The sequence below is a fragment of the Phyllostomus discolor genome, chromosome 4, assembly GCF_004126475.2.
Source record: "Phyllostomus discolor isolate MPI-MPIP mPhyDis1 chromosome 4, mPhyDis1.pri.v3, whole genome shotgun sequence".
Classification (NCBI taxonomy): domain Eukaryota; kingdom Metazoa; phylum Chordata; class Mammalia; order Chiroptera; family Phyllostomidae; genus Phyllostomus; species Phyllostomus discolor.
This window is the reverse complement of record NC_040906.2, coordinates 166,988,641-167,006,931: the sequence shown is the minus strand read 5'-3', so window position 1 is coordinate 167,006,931 and position 18,291 is coordinate 166,988,641. Positions and strand designations below refer to the sequence as shown.

Below are 18,291 nucleotides of genomic sequence, written 5' to 3'. Positions count from 1 at the left end.
GTACCATTTGTGTTGTTCCAGATGTTACCCTGGTGCATCAGGGTGGGGCAACCCACATTGCTGAGCTGTAGCACCGTATGAGGGAGAGGGGTCTGAGAGGGAACAAACTGCTTGCTCCGCTTTCAACAGGCATTCAGTCACTTCCCTGGCTACTCACAAGCAAATTGGGCTCTTCTGGTGCTGATTCCCAGGCGGGTGGGTTTGTGTACATTTTAGGGGCCTGTGGGTCCCTCCAACAAACTCCTGTGAGGCTGGGAGTTTCTCCTGCTGTGACAATCCCCACAGGTTTTTAAAGCCAGAGGTTTCAAAGCTTTATTTCCCTGCTCTGGAACCCTAGGTTATGTAGTCTGTTTCACTACCCAGTTGCCTTGCTCTCCCAGTCCTTCAGCCTCTGCCTTGCCACGTGTCCTCTCTGCCCTGGCTGCCTGTCTCTGCCCCTCCTACCCATCTGGATGAATGTTTCTTCTTTAATTCCTTGGTTGTCAGACTTCCATACAGTTTAACTTTCCAGTAGTTCTGGCTGTTTTTTGTTTTTAAATTTGTTGTTGTTCTTCTTTTGGTTGTGTGAAGAGGCAAAGTGTATCTACCTATGCCTCCATCTTGGCCGTAAGTCCTCCACATAAATTTTAGACTCAACCTTTCTAGTTCCCTGAGAAATCTACTAAATACTTAACTGATTAAAATCCAATATTTATAGTACTTTTTCCCATTTCCAAGACAATGTAGAGACCCTAGAACACTTTAAACTACATTTATCCCTTCCTAACTTATAAGCTATTACTTTCACTAATTTTAACCCTTTATCTATATTTATGAAACAGTGTGCAGCCAAGAAGTGGGCCCCAAATAGGGATTTGGAATGGGGCCCAGAACTCAAAGTGTCCAGGAAATACTAGTATGTCCTAGTCTCTTCCCCCCACAGGTGTGAGTTGGGGGAAGGGACACATGGACCAGGGCCATTGAGAGCTGTTTTGTATAGTAACAGCTTTGCAGCTAATCCATGGCATGGCCATTTAGCATATCTCTAACCTTTAACTGGTTGCATAGATATGTTAAATAGCTGTGGCCATGCTCTGAGCCAGGGGGATGGAAGTAACTCTGGCTCCCAAGATGTAACTGGGAGGCAGCTCCCCCTAGTTACAGCGCCTATGTGAGAGCTTGGAGACGACTGGCTCCACACCATGGGGCCACGCCTGCCCAGACCTACTATGGCAATCAAGTAAAGCTGGAAGGATATGGGAGTGCTGGCAAGTGTAGCTGATTGTGGGAGGAGTCAGAAATGGGGCTGCAGAGGAAGACTGGCATGAGGATTTAAACCCAGACACGGCAGCCATTGGAGAGAGAACCACGTGGCTATGGCAGTGCAGAGAAAGCCATGTGGTTTTGCCAGATTGGGGACCCCTGCAGCTTTAGTAGGGGGAACCACCTTGCAGCTTTAGCAGAGAATCGCCACTTGGCTTTGGCCAGAGTGGCAACCCCCACTCCCCGAAGCTTTGTGGAAAGATCCACGCGGTTTTGCCTGAGTGCAGACCCCTGCAGCTTTGGTAGAAGAGGACCGCGCAGCTTTGGGGTGCTCCCTTTGGCCACGTGGTCTGGGAAGCAGGAGAGACTTTGCCTGGAAGAAGGGTGAAAGAACTCTTGCCAGTAGGCCATGAGAAGGTGCCACATGGCTTTGGATTAATTGGAGATCCTGCCTGTATGGCAACATAGCTGATGGTGCCAGTGGCCTGAATCTGGAGTTACGGTACCCCGAATTAGGGCAGGGGGAGAAGGAAGGACTGTGGGCATCTGTGGGTATCCTAAAGAACTTTGATGTTTAAATGAAGACATTAGGTCACTACTTTAAGTCTGTATAGCATTAAATAAACATTTCCTTTCCTTTTCATAAATCTCTGGCATTGAGAGCTGTTTTTCCTATAAGGCAATGGACATAACGAACCTGGGGGGTTTCTTTCAGTGATAGTATATTGTCCTCATCCCCCTCGGCCCCTTTGTTTGGTTAACAGTTTTTGCTGTCCCTGGGTGGGCCAATAATTGCCCCCCCCCAGTCTGTTCTGTAACATTTAGACCAGGCAGAACATTATTATTGTTGTCTAATACAATAAATATTCTTTACCCATATATTTACCACCTTTTTTGTTCTTCATTCCTTCCTGAATCTCTGACCATCCATCTGAAATAATTTTCCTTCTATTTGAATAATATCCTTTAGTATTTCCTACAGGATGAATTTCCTAGTAAATTATTCCAGTCTTTGTTACTTTTAAATGTCATTATTACACCTTTATTTCCAAAGGATATTATTCCCAGTCATGATTCTCAATTGGCAGTTATTTTCTTTTATATCATAAGTGTATTAATCTATTGTCTTCTGGACTCAGTAATTTTAGTTGAGAAAGCAGCTATCATTTTATTGTCCCTTTGAAAGCAGCCCACTGCCCCACCCCCATGCCAGGAAGCTTTTAAGATTTTTTCCATGCTCCATTATTTATTTTATTCCAAGGTGTCTAGATTCTTTATTTATCCTGTTTTGGTTTTATGGGGCTTCTTGAATCTGTGGTGCAATGTTTTTCTAATCAGTTTTGGAAAAATCTATGCCATTATCTCTTTATATTCCTTCCATCCCATTCTCCCTCTCCTTTCCTTTCGGGCCTCCAATTACCAATGGGAGAGCAAAGTCTCACCTTATTCTTCTTGAGAATGGTTTGGCTATTCTTGGACCCTTGCTTTTCCACATAAATTTTGACATTTTCACTCTAAACTTATTTCTCTCACTCTTTTTTGAAACTACTTTTATTTTGTTTCTTCATTGATCTAGATGGTTTCACCTTCCAATTCACTAATTATCTCTTCATATCTGCTATTAGATCCATCCACTGAGTTCTAAATTCCAGTTATTATATTTTTCAGTTCTATAATTTTTATATGGTTCTTTTTTTAGATGTGTTGACATTTTTATGCTCTCCAATGTTCTGCTGAAAATTTCAATCCTTCCTTTTACCTCCTTGATTATAGCAAGCATAATAATTTTACAGTCTGTGTTTGTTAGGGCCAGTACATAGCTGGAGCTAACTTGTGAAAATATTTATATATATAGTCTATTAAGTATGCTGTATCTTGTTCCTAGTGTCTTACCTCCTTCTGCCCACTTACTTTGATTGAAAGTTTCTCGCTGTGTCAAACAAATGTTTGTAGAAATAATTTGGAGTATCTGAGAATATTAGCAGTCCAGAATCACTTTAATTCAATTTCAGGGACTAAGATTTTCTGAGTTACTTTGATAACCCAGAGCAGAGTTGTAATCTGTTTTTTTTCCCCCTACAGCCTACCCTTTCAAAGTACTCTGCCCAGAGGATTTACTAGCATTCCTATTCTTGATAGGCCCTGGATTCTAACTTTAATTTCCTTGGCCCCAAAAGGATGGCTGTTAAAAGCATTATTTAGCCTCTCAATGGACGGTTCTGGAATCAGCCCTCAGAAGGAGCCTGAAATATCTGGCCTACTTCTCTGGAATTAAGTCTACAACACAGATTTTGAACTGGTGATTTTTAATCAACTAGTTAATTCTCCAATGCCATTGTGTATTTTTTCTTTTTCCTCTTTTATTCTGTCTCTCTTTTTAATATTCTGTACAGTTTCCTTTGTTTTCCTCTACAGAAAGGTTGGCCCAAATGACCTAGTCCGCATCACTCTAAGTGAAAACGTATATACAGCTTTATATCTTAATTTTTCCTTAAGATTATAACAATCTTCCCATGACATTAAATATTCTTTTTTCCTGGGGCAAATTTACCAGCTGTTATTGTAATATTTAATTTGTGTCATCTAGTTTACATCTTATTTTTTTTTACTGAGGTATAATTAACATACAATGTTTTATTAGTTCCAGGTATACAATATAGTCATTCCATCTTTGTATACACACTGTGAAACAATCACCTCAATAAGTCTAGTACCGTGTCACCAAACATTAAATATTCTTCAAAAACATATTAAATTACAGAAAAATATATTCACCTGTTGTTCTAGGATCATATTCTTCTCTCGTTCTACATTGAGCACCATTCTCTTTGTATATTCTAGTTGCTTCTCTAAGAGAATACAGCGAGACTGAGCTGAGCTTAATTGTATACTTATATCTATGAAAAAGAAAAAGTAATGAAAAGTAAATTAGTTGATTTATCACAAGACCAGACATTTGGTTATCAGAAGAAATACATTATATGAATTCAATCAAGAATTAAAAGTTCAAGCCTTCTTTATTCCAATGTATTTACTCTCCCAGTTATAAATACCCATTTTGTGAATATTTCATTAATGATATATAACTGGCTTAACATGATCTCCCCCTAGAGACCCAGAAGGCATACATCTGAAAGGGGAAGATATCAGTGACTTGTGGGATGATAAAAATCCCAGCTGTCCCTGGGAAATGGCACTAACTGGAAAACGGAGGACCCAAAGTCCTCCATCAATGCATTTCTTCTCTTTCGAGAAACTCAGATATATGCATTCTACCATTTCCATTTTCCTCTGCTCTTGTCTATGGCAGCCCAGTTCAACTTCTAATGTGTAAACAACTTTTTTCTAAACCTTTAATTTCTTACTTTCCTCAAGCTCTTTCTTCCACCTTTGTCCAATTACTTCAGAAAAAATATTGTATTCCTCCCCATTTCTTCATCCTATTTATAAGTTGAAATACAAACTTGAAACTGTTTTTAAGGGTGAGGGTGAGGATCAAAACAAAGCCATATGTTTTGATGTGAAATTATATAAAGTACCTATGTTCTAAATCTCTAAAACCTGTGTCTAGGTATCTTTTTCATAATTTCCACAGAACTTCCACCTATGTATCAATTTCATCTAATTAACCTCCCAAGTTAAATAAAATTCCTTTTTATTCATTTTATGGTGTTTATATTATTTAATTACTAGTGTTGCATTTAAAAATTTTAAAACCATGATATCTGAAACTGTGAAGTATTCCAATTATATATAGGTTAAACTGGATTTTGTTGGAATTCTGAAGATATTCTAATTTCTAAATATAATTTATCTAAAAACTTAATTTTTCTTTTAATCTCAAAAACATATGAACTGGGATAAAACAGATATAATAAAAATAAGTTCAAAGTTACATCCATTTCCTGCAAATATCAAAATGTTTGAGAAAAATGCTTAGGAGTTTAAATGTATATATAAGAACAAATATATTTGAGTAAATCTGCTTAGACTGGGCTTATTTTCAAACTGTAAACTTTAGTAACTTTTTGTTTCTGAGAACTATTGAAACTCTTACCTTTTTTCTGCTTTATCAGTTCCTGGTGTACCAGATTTCTCTCATTAGTTTCATTTTCCAAGGCCTTTTTATACTCTGCTGCTTCTCTGGAAAGAATGTTGAGGTTATCTTCAGCTTGTGTTCTCTCTAACTCTAAACGATGAATCTTTTCCTGAAGAGTTTTTAGGGCTAAAATAAGAGCTGTCGAAAAAAAATTTGCTTGATAGTATAAATGAGAATTTTTGAATACTTATAATCATATGGAAGACAGCAGTATATTTTTGTTAGTGAACCAGAAAAATGTGTAATATATATTTCTCATAAAAATGGAAAAAAAATAGCTAAAAAAAGGAACAAATTTTCTCTAACATATCTTATAAAAACAATATATTTATGATTGTTCTTAGTGATTTTCTAGGTTTGAGAAAGCTAATGATCAGACTTAAAGATAACATACAGTCTAGGAGGCATGAGAATCTGAGTCCGAATAAAGAAAATTAAAATACAGTATCCACTAATGTGGAAATTTAGGTTTAAAGGTAAGGGTTTTTCTCAGTTATTGATGTGTTCAGGTTCAATCAAACCACAAACATTTATTATTCCTTTGTCCAAGATATAGTGTTAATAATTGGGACATAGGAGGGAGAACACAGTTTCCCCACTGGAAAAAAATTATAACCTAGTGGTTTACCTGTTATCAGGCTTGAAAGATTATAAGTAGTACACCTGAACCACTAACATTTTTTTTAGCTACGTTAATATTTTCATAATTCAGATAAGTTCAGATTTATATTATCTTATACTTTCTATTCAGCTGTTACTTCAAACTATAAAACTAGAGATGAATAGAATACAAATAAATGTTATATTTCATAAAGCTTTGTTGTCTTTTAGAATATATACATTCTATATATTCAATTAGAAAGGCGTTAGCTAGAGACTTTTTTTTAACAAATGAGATAAAGAAATTATATTTATTTCTCTTTATATAGTATCTGTGGCTGGCTCACTGGTTTGGATTATTTCTTGCAGTTGCTTTACTCCATAAGGCTAGTCTATTTATTATTAGCAACCACTATCAGAGAATATTAAAAATCAAAGTAATATTCAGCATCTTAGGAAGTAATTTGTATGGTACAAGGTATGACTAAGTCATAAATATTTTCCTAATTCAGTTTTAAGATCCTTCTAAATTTACACTTTAAAAGTGACAATATTTATATTTTATAGTTACTCTAACATATTGGCTTCATGAGGGTTTTCAAGGTAATTTTGGATATACGCAATTTCTGAATTTAATCCTTGAATAAGACACAACTCTACTTAATTCACTAGCATTGTAATAATCTAGTTAGAAGGACTCGAAATCTGACCTTTTATTCTTCATAGAATTTTTCTGTTTTCTTATGACATTTTTTATAATGAATGTCATATTTTATAATATATGTCACCTTACAGCTGAAACCAGAATAAAAATGTTAAATAACTGGTCTAAGTTTACTGAAACTTTTAATAACAGATTCAAAATTAGTTTAAGATTTAGTTAAAAATGCAATTATATTCTTTTCACATAAAAATGAAAAGATTTATATAACATACTCTGTACCATTCCCCTAATTTTAAGTAATATTTTTGTATTACTATTACCTTGGCTATTTGGGCTACGAAGCATTTTAGAAGAGGCAGCTTCAAAGTTCCCAGAGTGGTAATTCTGAGATAATTCATCATTCTGGGTGAACGGTGGGACAAACGCTCTTTCTGGAGGTTTAAGATAGCTTCCTACTATACTGTGCATTAATTCGGAATCCATTATCTGTACAGAATAAAGAAATTATATAGTATAGCATCATTCATTCTTATTTGGATCATAAAAACATTAGACAAATATCCAGGTGAAACTTCAACATAAATACAAAATCATATACTGTGAAGTATCTTTATGAACTCAATTGTCACAAATTCAACTATAATAATATAAGCTTAACAAAAAAAAATGATTCAGTGTGAACAATTCTGCCTGATTTGCAATGAGCATATGCCCTGGAGTGAGCACTGCATGGGTGGTATGAATTTTCTGGTTTCTCAGTGTATCATTAGTCCATATATGTCTCATTGTCTGAGCACCTCTCTATAAAAAGAGTGACTCTAGGGTTCCAAGAGAAAGTATATATTCTAAAATACAACACAGCTTTTAAAACAAGCCACCCACATAATTTAATTCTCTATGATTGAGCTTCAATGTACTGGCTTCCGAAGGGATTTCTGAGAGAATTTTGGATACATCAATCTGTAAATCTAACCCGTTTAATGCATTAGCATTCCAATCATCTAGTTTAGGAAGTTTTCAAATCTGAAGACTCTAAAATAGCTTTTTTTTTTTTGGTCATTCCGGGCTTTTGGGGGGAATCTTATTTGGTTGTTTGTTTGTAAGAGAGCTTTTTTAATCATTTTAGCAGGTAAATTTTTACCCAATTGTCCTCATGGTCAGAGAAAAGGGAGGTAAGATACACTGAATTAAAACCCAGAATCATGTAATCTTACTAAAGTCTAGGAGGCTCTTAGAGGCCATCTGTTCTCACCCTTCCTTTCAACATCGACTCGCCCTCACGCGCTCCTGCACAGTCACCTAAGCTCTGCTGGTCCTCCTCTCCAGAAAGACAGAGCTCACTGTCTTCAGGCTGAATCCAAAGCTTCCTTCTATGATTTTTATGAATTTAACAGATTTGGAAGGAAATAAAAATAACTTCTATACTTACTGATGTAGATGCTGAATTAAATATTTACTCTACATATTGGATTATCTAGTAAAATCTTGCTGCAAAATTTAGAATCATTTTCAAACTTCAAATTTCATCATTCACAGCATCTGAAATGCATGTAAAAGACTTATGAAATCCCATCCCCCGATTAAGGGCAAAAGGGAGAAATCAAACAGAAATGACTCAATCATAAAATCAATGATAGTTAGTTTCTTATTAAACCTCAGTGGACTTGAGCAGATCCAGATCAGGACAGCTGAATACTAATTAGCAGATAGCTTCAGCATGTGTCTACTTACTAATCACAGATACCAGTAGATTTCTTCCCTCTTAATACCTTAAGAATTTGTTTTTTAAATAACTTACCATATATATAGTACACACATGTATAGTTTAAGGAATTATAAAATAATTTCCGTGTATCCACACCTAACTTAAGAGAGTGCTACCCTGTTCTGTGCAAACCTTCTGTGTGCCTTTTCCTATCTCTTGCTTTAAACTTTGTGCTGTTCATTCTAATGCCTGTTAAGTTTTACCCTACATCTATGTATCCTTAACAAAATATTGTTTACTGTTGGTGGTTTTTAAACTTTATATAAACAAAATCATATTTTTCATTCAAAGTATGAATTGGCATTTATGTTGGTACATGAAGTTGTATGGTATTCATTTTCATTGCTGTATATTATTCTACTATATAACACAGATCTTAGAATGCATTAATTCCAATCAGTCTTTTCCAGACTCATGAAGCTATGGATGTCTAGGATTGTTGGCTCTATTTTTATTTTAACCACACAAATTAGACAATATTGTTTTAATTTATAAGGTTAATGTTTATGTCCACCTACAAGTATTCTTTGCTCATTGTGGACAATATGATGGACTGCTAGGATTTCCTTTCAGGAATGTGGACTTTTCCGACAGCTGCTAGGAGTGCAGCCAGAAGGAAGCCCTTGGCTACCAGCTCTCTTTGGGATTGCTTTGCCTAAAGAACATTACCTCATCCAAGGTCAAGACTCCTTCACAGGGCAGCCCACATCCAATGGGGGTTAAAGGCCTGACCCTCTTCCCCCAACTCAAGACAACTCTAAAGGATTGCCCACCTCCTAAACATCTGTGGCACCAGTGAAACCATTGTTGTGTCTTCATTTCAGCTTAGCCTCTCTCTCTGCCTAACACTGCTCTCTTTCCTCTCCCTTCCACAGGTACTGATCCCAAGAATACTCTCTAATAAATGTGTATGCTAATCTCTGCCTCAGAATTAGCTGAACCTGCAATAATTACTACCAAACCTTTTTTCATAAGGCTTTCATTCTGCAATTATATTTTACAGGCTCTTTCAATGAGTATGTTTGTAGTAAGTTTTCTTAGTTTTGTTTGCCTTATTAAAATGTCTCTCTTTTCACTCTTTTTCTTACAAGATAATTTTGCTGGATGTGTAGTGCTGGATCACCAATTGTTTTCCTTTAGCATATGATGGTATTATGTCTTCTAGGTTCCAATGTTGCTATCCAGACAGGCAGGGTCATTCTGAAGGGCAGGTTATTTTCTTGTCATTCATACAAGGTTGAACCTTTTGGGGATCCCAACTTTACATTGCAGTGTCTAAGCTTATCACTCACCATGTCTAGGCACAGATTTTGTCTCTTGCCCCACGCAATCAGGAATGCCATCTTAAAGGCCCAGGTCAGGAGGCCTGGAGGAAACAGCAAGGGCTCTCTGGGATAAAAGAGATTCTCTGGTTCATTTATCCCTATGAAATTGGGCTTTCTCATGTACAGTCTCAATATTTGCCCCTTACTTTGCTGCTACCTCAGCCATGCTTTAAAAAAGATGTTGCAAGCATTTTATAGAGCACTGTTGTGTTCTTTACTAGAAAAGATTTCTTTGAACGTTCAATATGCCATATTGCTTGAAACTGCAATAGCATACTATACAGTCAACTTTTAAAACTATGCAATGACTTTATAGGAGTACCATAATTAAATTCAAGAAATTCATAAGCAGTTTAATCATTATGCTTCAGTGACTGATCATGCATAATGTATTAATACTAGAAGCAAAATTTGCATTTAATATATTGTCATTTGACATTCAAACTGACCTATTTAACATAATTCATAATTGCTTTTAAATACAGTTCTTGCTAGATTCAAAAAAATAATCACTTTGCAGCTATCATTATAAAGACTGATGTGGGCAGGAAGCATGAATGTTAAATTCAGCCCAGGATGGCTATGAATGCAGCCCAACACAAAACCATAAATTTACTTAAAATATTGTGAGATGTTTTTTGTGATTACATGTCCCAATGTATTTAATGTGTGGCCCAAGACAACTTTTCTTCTTCCACTGTGGCCCAGAGATGCCAAAAGGCTGGACACCTCTGGAAAGATCAGAATTTTCAGGGTGCTGACATTCAATGCCTTTGACCATTAGAGAGCTAGCTACATTTTGTCCAGTCATCATGATGCCCCTTAGACCTGTTAAGGCAAGGTTTTAAAAGGTTCAGAATTACAGATTTAGGAGAAAAGAGGGTTGAACGCAGAATGCTAAAGACCATACCACTAGCATTTACAAGGCAAATGAAGGAATAAAAACCCTCAATAGATATCAAAAAGAATGATCAGAGAACTGGGAGGAAAAAAACAGAAGGCAGTAACAAAAGAGTCAAAGTGAGAACAAGAAGTAATTATTTAATATCTACAACCTATATGCTATGCCTTTTAGAAATAAGAAACACACAGGGTCTGGCTTCTGCTATCATGTAGTTTGCAATCTCAACTGAAAAGCGACTAAAAGGAGGCAATGAGAGGGGAGAAAAGGACATAGAGGGTGACTCAACAGTATATCCAATAAAACTGGTTATCTTATTTCATAATTACTAAATTTTTATTGAGCATCCTTCAAACTCATTATCTTAAATGAGTCTGAATAGAATGTGATTACATGAGTACAATACCTAGTTTTTCAACAATACAAAGTAAAGCCATTTTTTAACTAATGTTGTATAAATTATAATATAGCATATTATGTGTACAGTTAATTCAACTCAGTGCATGCTACCAAGCTAATTTCCAAGCAAGCTTATCAAATGCTGAATTTAAAGTAACTAGACTTATAAACACTGGACCCAAGATGGCTACACTGACCTCCTCCCAGGACCAAACTGGAATTACAACTAAATTAAAGAAAAATCATCCTGAATAGACTTATAAACATTATATCTAATAATTAGGAAGTTGAATTTTTCTTATTGAACTTGAACCCAGTAAGTTTAAAACTTCAAAATATCTGATATTACTTAAATTATTAGACTCCCCATCATCTTTGACTATAGTTTATCTTGAATAAACTACAGTTCATGAGAAAATTCTCCTGGTTTAACACGAAGTGAATACAGAAGAATATAAAGGTACATAATTATAGCCCAACTTTAGAAAAGGACAAAGATAAGCCTAGACAAAAGACTAAAGGTATTAAAATGTTAATTGATGAAGAACAGATTTTCATTTTCTTATTTCTACTTCTTAACCATTCTCTATAATAAATATATTAGTTTTATAATATGGAACAAAAATGTACTAAACTAGTTTCCTCTTATCTAGGTTTCTGCAGAGGTAGAAAACAGCTAAAGATGTATGGTATCAAATATTTATATGGATATTTGTTGGGGCACTTATATCTTTTCATTTTTAAGGGCTTTATGCCTCCTATATTGATATAAACTCAGGGGGGGGCAACTGTGTTCATTTCTTCAATAAGTGCTTACAGTCCACGCTGCTATGCTCGGCAAAGAGGTATTGTATCCTCTGGGCCTAATCCAAAAAAATAAAAACCAAAATTGTAAAATGAATCCCCTGAAACCAGTATCTTAGGTGAACAACTTTTCTCTTCCTCCCTCCCCTATGCTAATGTTTGTTATGGTTAAACCCAACAATTTTATAAATACTGTCCTAAGTTTTAAAAATATCACATATTATACCTTGGTCTATATCTTTGCATACAGTGTTGTGATTCAATGTATTATTTAAGTAAATACTAGTTATTAAAATATTTAAATATTACTGGTACTACTGGTACTGGTAACTTTCTGTCATCAGAAAGATCTAACTTCCTGTGATTTTGAAAGGGTTTCAACATTCTTCTAATGTTGACTACATTTACCTGTTGTACTTAACTGAGTTCAGGACTCTGAGCAGAGTCTTTCATTCTGCTTCTAACCATTTCTCTTTAGAATGGCTGATGGCAGACATTAAATATAGAAAGGATTCAGAAATTTATCAAATAATGAATTAAAGTTAACAGTGCTCAGATTAACAGCTAACTGTTAACAGTTAACAGTTAAAATTAACAGTTGCTACAAATCCTCTTCCCTGGCCTTTACCTGTTCTTCACCCACAGACTGAGTACACTTAATAGCTAGAATTCACGAGGGGAGTGTACTGATCATTCAGGCAGCGCAAAGGGAATGGGCTGTTGGACAATGACAAATAACTGACGTTTACCTGTTTAACTGACAAAATGTATTTCAACTAGTTTTAAGAGAAATATTTCTGTAATATTTAACCTACTCTCCTTCCTTTTAGGCAGTATACACTCAACACAATTTAACCTTTGGGATGACTTAAGGATTCCATCACAGTATTTTAATCAGGTACAATGAATGATACTTAGAGAGCCACACTGATACTTGGATTGTTTGCTCCTTCACTGTTAAGTTCCAGGCTGTTACAGACTTTGTTTTCTGTCTTTTCACCTCTTGCTCTCTTCCCTTCCAGGCTGCTAACTGAGCTGTCTGTTTACTTGTCTACAGTAGAACATCCCTCCCCTTTCTAATTGGTTTCCCAATTTATAGCAAATAAGAAACAACAAAAACAATCAAGTTTCACTCATTAGCCATTCAGAGATGAAAAATACAGGCCGAAGAAAGTGCAAGAATGGGTAGAGAAGTAGATCAAGTGTACAGCAAAAGAAATAGCATGGTAATAATGATACTTCACATTTACTGGACACTTATTATGTGAATTAACATATTAAAGTCCCCATGACAACTCTATGAAACACAATTATTCCCATTTTAGAAATGAGGAAACTGAGGCACAGAGAATTCATATTTTGCCCAAGGACACACTAGTTAACTGGCAAAGTTAGATTTGAACTCAGGCAGTATGCTCTAAAGCAGTGGTCCTCAACCTTTTTGGCATTAGGGACTGGTTTCGTGGAAGACAATTTTTCCACGGAGGGAGTGGGGGGTGCTTTGAGGATGATTCAAGTGCATTACATTCAAGCTCACCTCCTGTCATGTGGCCCAGTTCCTAACAGGCCCAGACCAGTGCCGACCTGTGGCCCAGAGGTTGAGGACCCCTGCTCTAAAGCTCACACTTTTAACCACTATGCTATATTGCTCATTTATACAAAGTTATGAAAGCAAGAGAAGATCTGGTGTTTTAGGCAAGTTACTACAAGTAATGTATAAAGCAGAAAGATTGCAAGTGTGCATGAGTATTGCAGAAGAGGAGGCAGAAACCAGATCTGAGGAACCTTGTCTGCCAGGCACAGGTGTTTGGATTTTATCCCATAGGCAATAAGAGCCATCCAGCTGAAAAGCAGCAGGATCACATTACCTTTGATAAAGATGTCTGTGATATTAGAAAGGAGAAAAACAACTAGAGGCTAGAAGTCCAGGTAGGAGGCTATTCCAGAACTCTATGTGAGAGGCAATAAAGACCTGAACCAAAGCAACAGAAGTGGGAATAAAGTCTTCTGGTCAAGATGGCAACGTAGGTAAATGCAGTACTTGAATCCTCCCACGGCCACATCAAAATTACAACTGAATTATAGGACAATTATCATTCCAAACCACCTGAAATCTATCTGAACTGAGGCCCTATTACTAACGAGATAAAGAAGTTGTTACACTGAGACTGGTGGAGACATGGAATGGGCAGGTCCCCACATTCCTCTGTAGATGATACAAATTGGGAGGGATATTTCTGCTGTGGAGGTCCCCCCCTAAAAGACAGGAGTTCCAGCCCCACACCAGGCCCCCCTAGCTGAGGGTTCTAGTGCCAGGAAGAGAAGTGTCTATAGCTTCTGGCTATAAAGACCAGTGAAGAGTGTGGCTGAGGGAGACAGGGATTCTGGAGTCTCAGCCAGTTCCTCTAAAAGGGCTCGTGCATGGACTTACTCAGATTCACTCCTTCTGAGTTCCAGTGCTGGGGCAGCATCTTGAAAGGAACCAGGGACATATGGGAAGGAATTGAACTGCCTGGTAGTAGGGTGAGAGCTGGAAGGGCAGCATTCTGCCAGACAAAAGTGCTGGCAGAAGCCATTGTTCCTTTTCTGAGCCCTCTCCACACAGAGCCAGCAGTTGGGTGCCGTATCTGAGTCTCCATTAACTTGGCTATCACTGTTTGCCCTGCTCTGGTAAGTCCCTGAGATACTACCTCACACAGCCTGCAGGCCCATGCAGGCTGTTTCCAGTGGCTTATCCATACAAATGGCCTGCCTTGGCTCATGTTTCAGACTTTCTCAAAGTCTCTCGAACAAGCAGCATCTGGTTCTGGCATGCCCTGTACCTCTCGCTAAGTGGCCCCAGACTTGGCATTAGTGGCAGCTGGCCTTGGTTTGCAGCTTGGCCTGGCCTAGGCTCCTCCAAGCCCAGCACAAGTAGCAGCCATCTGGAAATAGCTTTGTAACTCATGCCAGGTGGCCCCAGGCAGAACTGAGGAGGCAGCTGACCTTGGCCTGCACCTCCTGAACGGCCCCAGAGCTAGCGCACCCAGTGGACAGCTCCAGTCCACCACTCAACCACCGAGTATGCCAGAGCCTGGCCAAAGTAAGTCCTGCTTTGTGGGTTGATCTTCCACAGTAGTCACAGCCAGTCCTTGCAGCTGATCAGCCTGGGGGTAAATCCCTCCTATTGATGAGCCAACAGCAAAAACAGCTCAACTACAATAGGAGGGTATACATAGCTCACACAGAATTGGTGTAGAGGGTGCATTTGGAATGCCCAGCTTGGGTGATGCCCAAGTGAGTGCCCAGGAAGGCTGTGCCACTGGGCCCTACAGAACACCCACTACATTAGACCACACTACCAAGACACGGAGTCAAAGCAGCTCTACCTAATACATGGAAACAAACACAGTGAGGCTACCAAGATGAGATAAAGAAACATGTTCCAAATTAAACAAAACAAAACTCCAGGAAAGGAACTAAACAAAATGGAAGCAAACAATCTACTAGATGCAGAGTTCAAAACACTGGTAATAAGGATGCTTGATGAATTCAGGGGAGGAGGAGATGAACTCAGAGTGAACTTCAACAGCATAAAAAAGGACACGGAAACCAAAAAAAGAACCAGTCAGAAATGAAGGACACACTAGCTGAAACAAAGAAAAATTTACAGGGAATCAACAGTAGAGTGGATGAAGCCAAGGATCAAATCAGTGAGTCAGAACATAAGGAAGCAAAACCCACCCAATTGAACAACAAGAAGAAAAAAGAAAATGAGGATAGTGTAAGAAGCCTCTGGGACAGTTTCAAGCATAACAACATTTGTATCAGGGAGGTGCAAGAAGGAGAAGAGAGCAAAAAATTGAAAACCTATTTGAAAAAAATGACCAAACTTCCCTAACCTGGTGAAGGAAGTAGACAGATATCTAAGTCCAGGAAGCATAGAGAGCTCCAAACAAGATGACCCCAAAGAGGCCCAAACCAAGACAAATCATAATTAAACTGCCAAAGGTTAGAGACAAAGAGAGAACCTTAAAAGTAGCAAGAGAAAAGCACTTAGTTCCTACAAGGGAACTCTCATAAGACTGTCAGATGATTTCTCAATAGGAACTTTGCAGACCAGAAGGGAGTGGCAAGAAATATTCAAAGTGATGAAAAGCAAGGACCTACAACCAAGATTACTCTACCCAGAAGAGCTTTTTTTTTCTTTTTTAATTTTATTTTGTAATTATTTTTTATTTTATTGATTATGCTGTTACAGTTGTCCCATTTTTCCCACTTCATTCCCCTCCACCCTGCACACCCCCTCCAACCCACATTCCCCTGCTTTAGTTCATGTCTAGGTGTCATACTTACAAGCTCTTTAGCTTCTACGTTTCCCATACTATTCTTGCCCTCCCCCTGTCTATTTCCTACCTACCATTTATGCTACTTATTCTCTGTACCTTTTCTCCCCTCTCTCCTCCTCCCACTTCCCTGTTGCTAACCCTCCATTTCTGTGGTTTTGCTCCTGTTCCAGTTGTTTGCTTAGTTTGTTTTTGGTTTTGCTTTAGGTGTGGTTGTTAATAATTGTGAGTTTGCTGTCATTTTATTATACATGTTTTTTATCTTCTTTTTCTTAGATAAATCCCTTTAACATTTTATATAATAAAGGATTGGTGATGATGTACTCCTTTAACTTGACCTTATCTGAGAAGCACTTTATCTGCCCTTCCATTCTAAATGAAAGCTTTGCTGGATAGAGCAATCTGGGATGTAGGTCCTTGCCTTTCATGACTTGGAATACTTCTTTCCAGCCCCTTCTTGCCTGTAAGGTCTTTCTTGAGAAATCAGCCGACAGTCTGATGGGAACTTCTTTGTAGGTGACTGTCCCTTTATCTCTTGCTGCTTCTAGAATTCTCTCCTTCATTTTTATCTTGGGTAATGTCATTTTGATGTGCCTTGGTGTGTTCCTCCTTGAGTCCAACTTCTTTGGGACTCTCTGAGCTTGCTGGACTTCCTGGAAGTCTATTTCCTTTGCCAGATTGGGGAAGTTCTCCTTTATTATTTGTTCAAATAACTTTTCCACTTGTTGCTCTTCCTCTTCTGGTACCCCTATAATTCGGATGTTGGAACGTTTAAAGATGTCCTGGAGGTTCCTCAGCCTCTCCTCTTTTTGAATTCTTGTTTCATTCTTTTCTGTTTGGTTGTTTCTTTCTTCTTTCTGGTCCACTCTATTGCTTTGAGTCCCAGTTTTCTTCCCATCACTGTTGGTTCCCTGTGCATTTTCCTTCATTTCACTTAGCGTAGCCTTCATTTTTTCATCTAATTTGCAACCAAAATCAACCAATTCTGTGAGCATCCTGATCACCAGTGCTTTGAACTGTGCATCTGATAGGTTGGCTATCTCTTCGTTGCTTAAAAGTATTTGCTCTGGGGCTTTGATCTGTTCTTCCATTTGGGCCATTTTTTTTTTTTTTTGGTCATGTCTCACCTGTTACGTATGAGGGGAGGAGTTTTAGGTGTTCACCAAGGCGGGTCAGCCCAGTCACTGGGTTGTGACGCTGTACGTGGGGCCAAGGTCCGAGAGGGAACGATGCCTCTTGCTCCGCTTTCCCAGCAGAGCTATTTAGAATCCAAAGACAGATAAAGAACTTCTCAGACAAGAAAAAGCTAAAAAAGTTCATCACTACCAAACTATTACATAAAATATTAAAAAGTTCTTCTTTAATAAGAAAAAAAGATAAAAAATGTGAACAACAAAATGTAATAAGTACATATTTGTCAGCAACTGAATCTAAAAAACAAAATAAATGAACATGCAGGACCAGGAAAAAAACAAAAAAGAATAAGGTTGCCATATGATTCAGCAACCCTCTTCTGGGTATCTACCCAAAATACTTCAAAATGTTTATTCTTAAGGATATATGTACTCCTTATTCATGGCAGCATATGTATGGTGAGTGTATTCTGCCTTTAACAGAGGCATGGCAGTTGTGCAGATGAGTTTGGCATCCAAGAAGAATAAAGACAAGGATTTGGAAGTCACCAGTATACAGAGCTGGCTGCTGAAGCCATGAGTATTCACTTAGACACAGACTGTGCAGTTATTCTCTAAGTATGGTTCTTCAATCACTTAGGTACCAATACCTTGAGTGTATTTATTAAAAGTGTATATTTTTGGGCATTACCCAGGTCCACAGAAATAGAATCTTTGGAGATAAGTCCCAGAAATACAGAGTTTAACTCCCCAATTGATTCTTATGAAAATTAAAGACTAATCACTGATAAGGAAGGAGCGAGAAAATGTGTAACAATGACTTTGAGTTTATTGGAAATGTTTCTACAACAAGAGTAAACAAGTTCTGAAGAAGGATGGTAAGAGCCTAAGGAAGTGTCTGGTGGGTCTTTTAGCAAATCTAAGCCACTACTACAAGTTGAATTATTCTTTTATGTATCACAAGAAAAAAAATAGGAGACCTCTCACATAAAGCTGGAACAACATGCACTGGAGGATCAATGGAAAATAAAACC

General features: G+C 37.6%; 1 protein-coding gene across 6 annotated transcripts in view; it reads right to left on the bottom strand.

The window, feature by feature from the left end:
- Positions 1-18,291, bottom strand: part of CEP57L1 (centrosomal protein 57 like 1) — a 59,019-nt gene that overhangs the window by 23,532 nt on the left and 17,196 nt on the right. For 4 of the 6 annotated variants that reach the window (XM_028510373.2, XM_028510372.2, XM_036024549.1 and 1 more), the window contains exons 2-5: positions 8,035-8,144; positions 6,926-7,091; positions 5,300-5,479; positions 4,018-4,139 (exon numbers count right to left, since the gene is read on the bottom strand). In XM_028510373.2, coding sequence (XP_028366174.1) covers positions 4,018-4,139; positions 5,300-5,479; positions 6,926-7,088 — 465 coding nt within the window. In that variant the 5' untranslated portion in view covers positions 7,089-7,091; positions 8,035-8,144. Of the gene's footprint in view, positions 1-4,017; positions 4,140-5,299; positions 5,480-6,925; positions 7,092-8,034; positions 8,145-9,662; positions 10,298-18,291 lie in introns of those variants that run through there. The other 2 variants (XM_036024548.1, XM_036024550.1) reach the window with 2 other exon arrangements.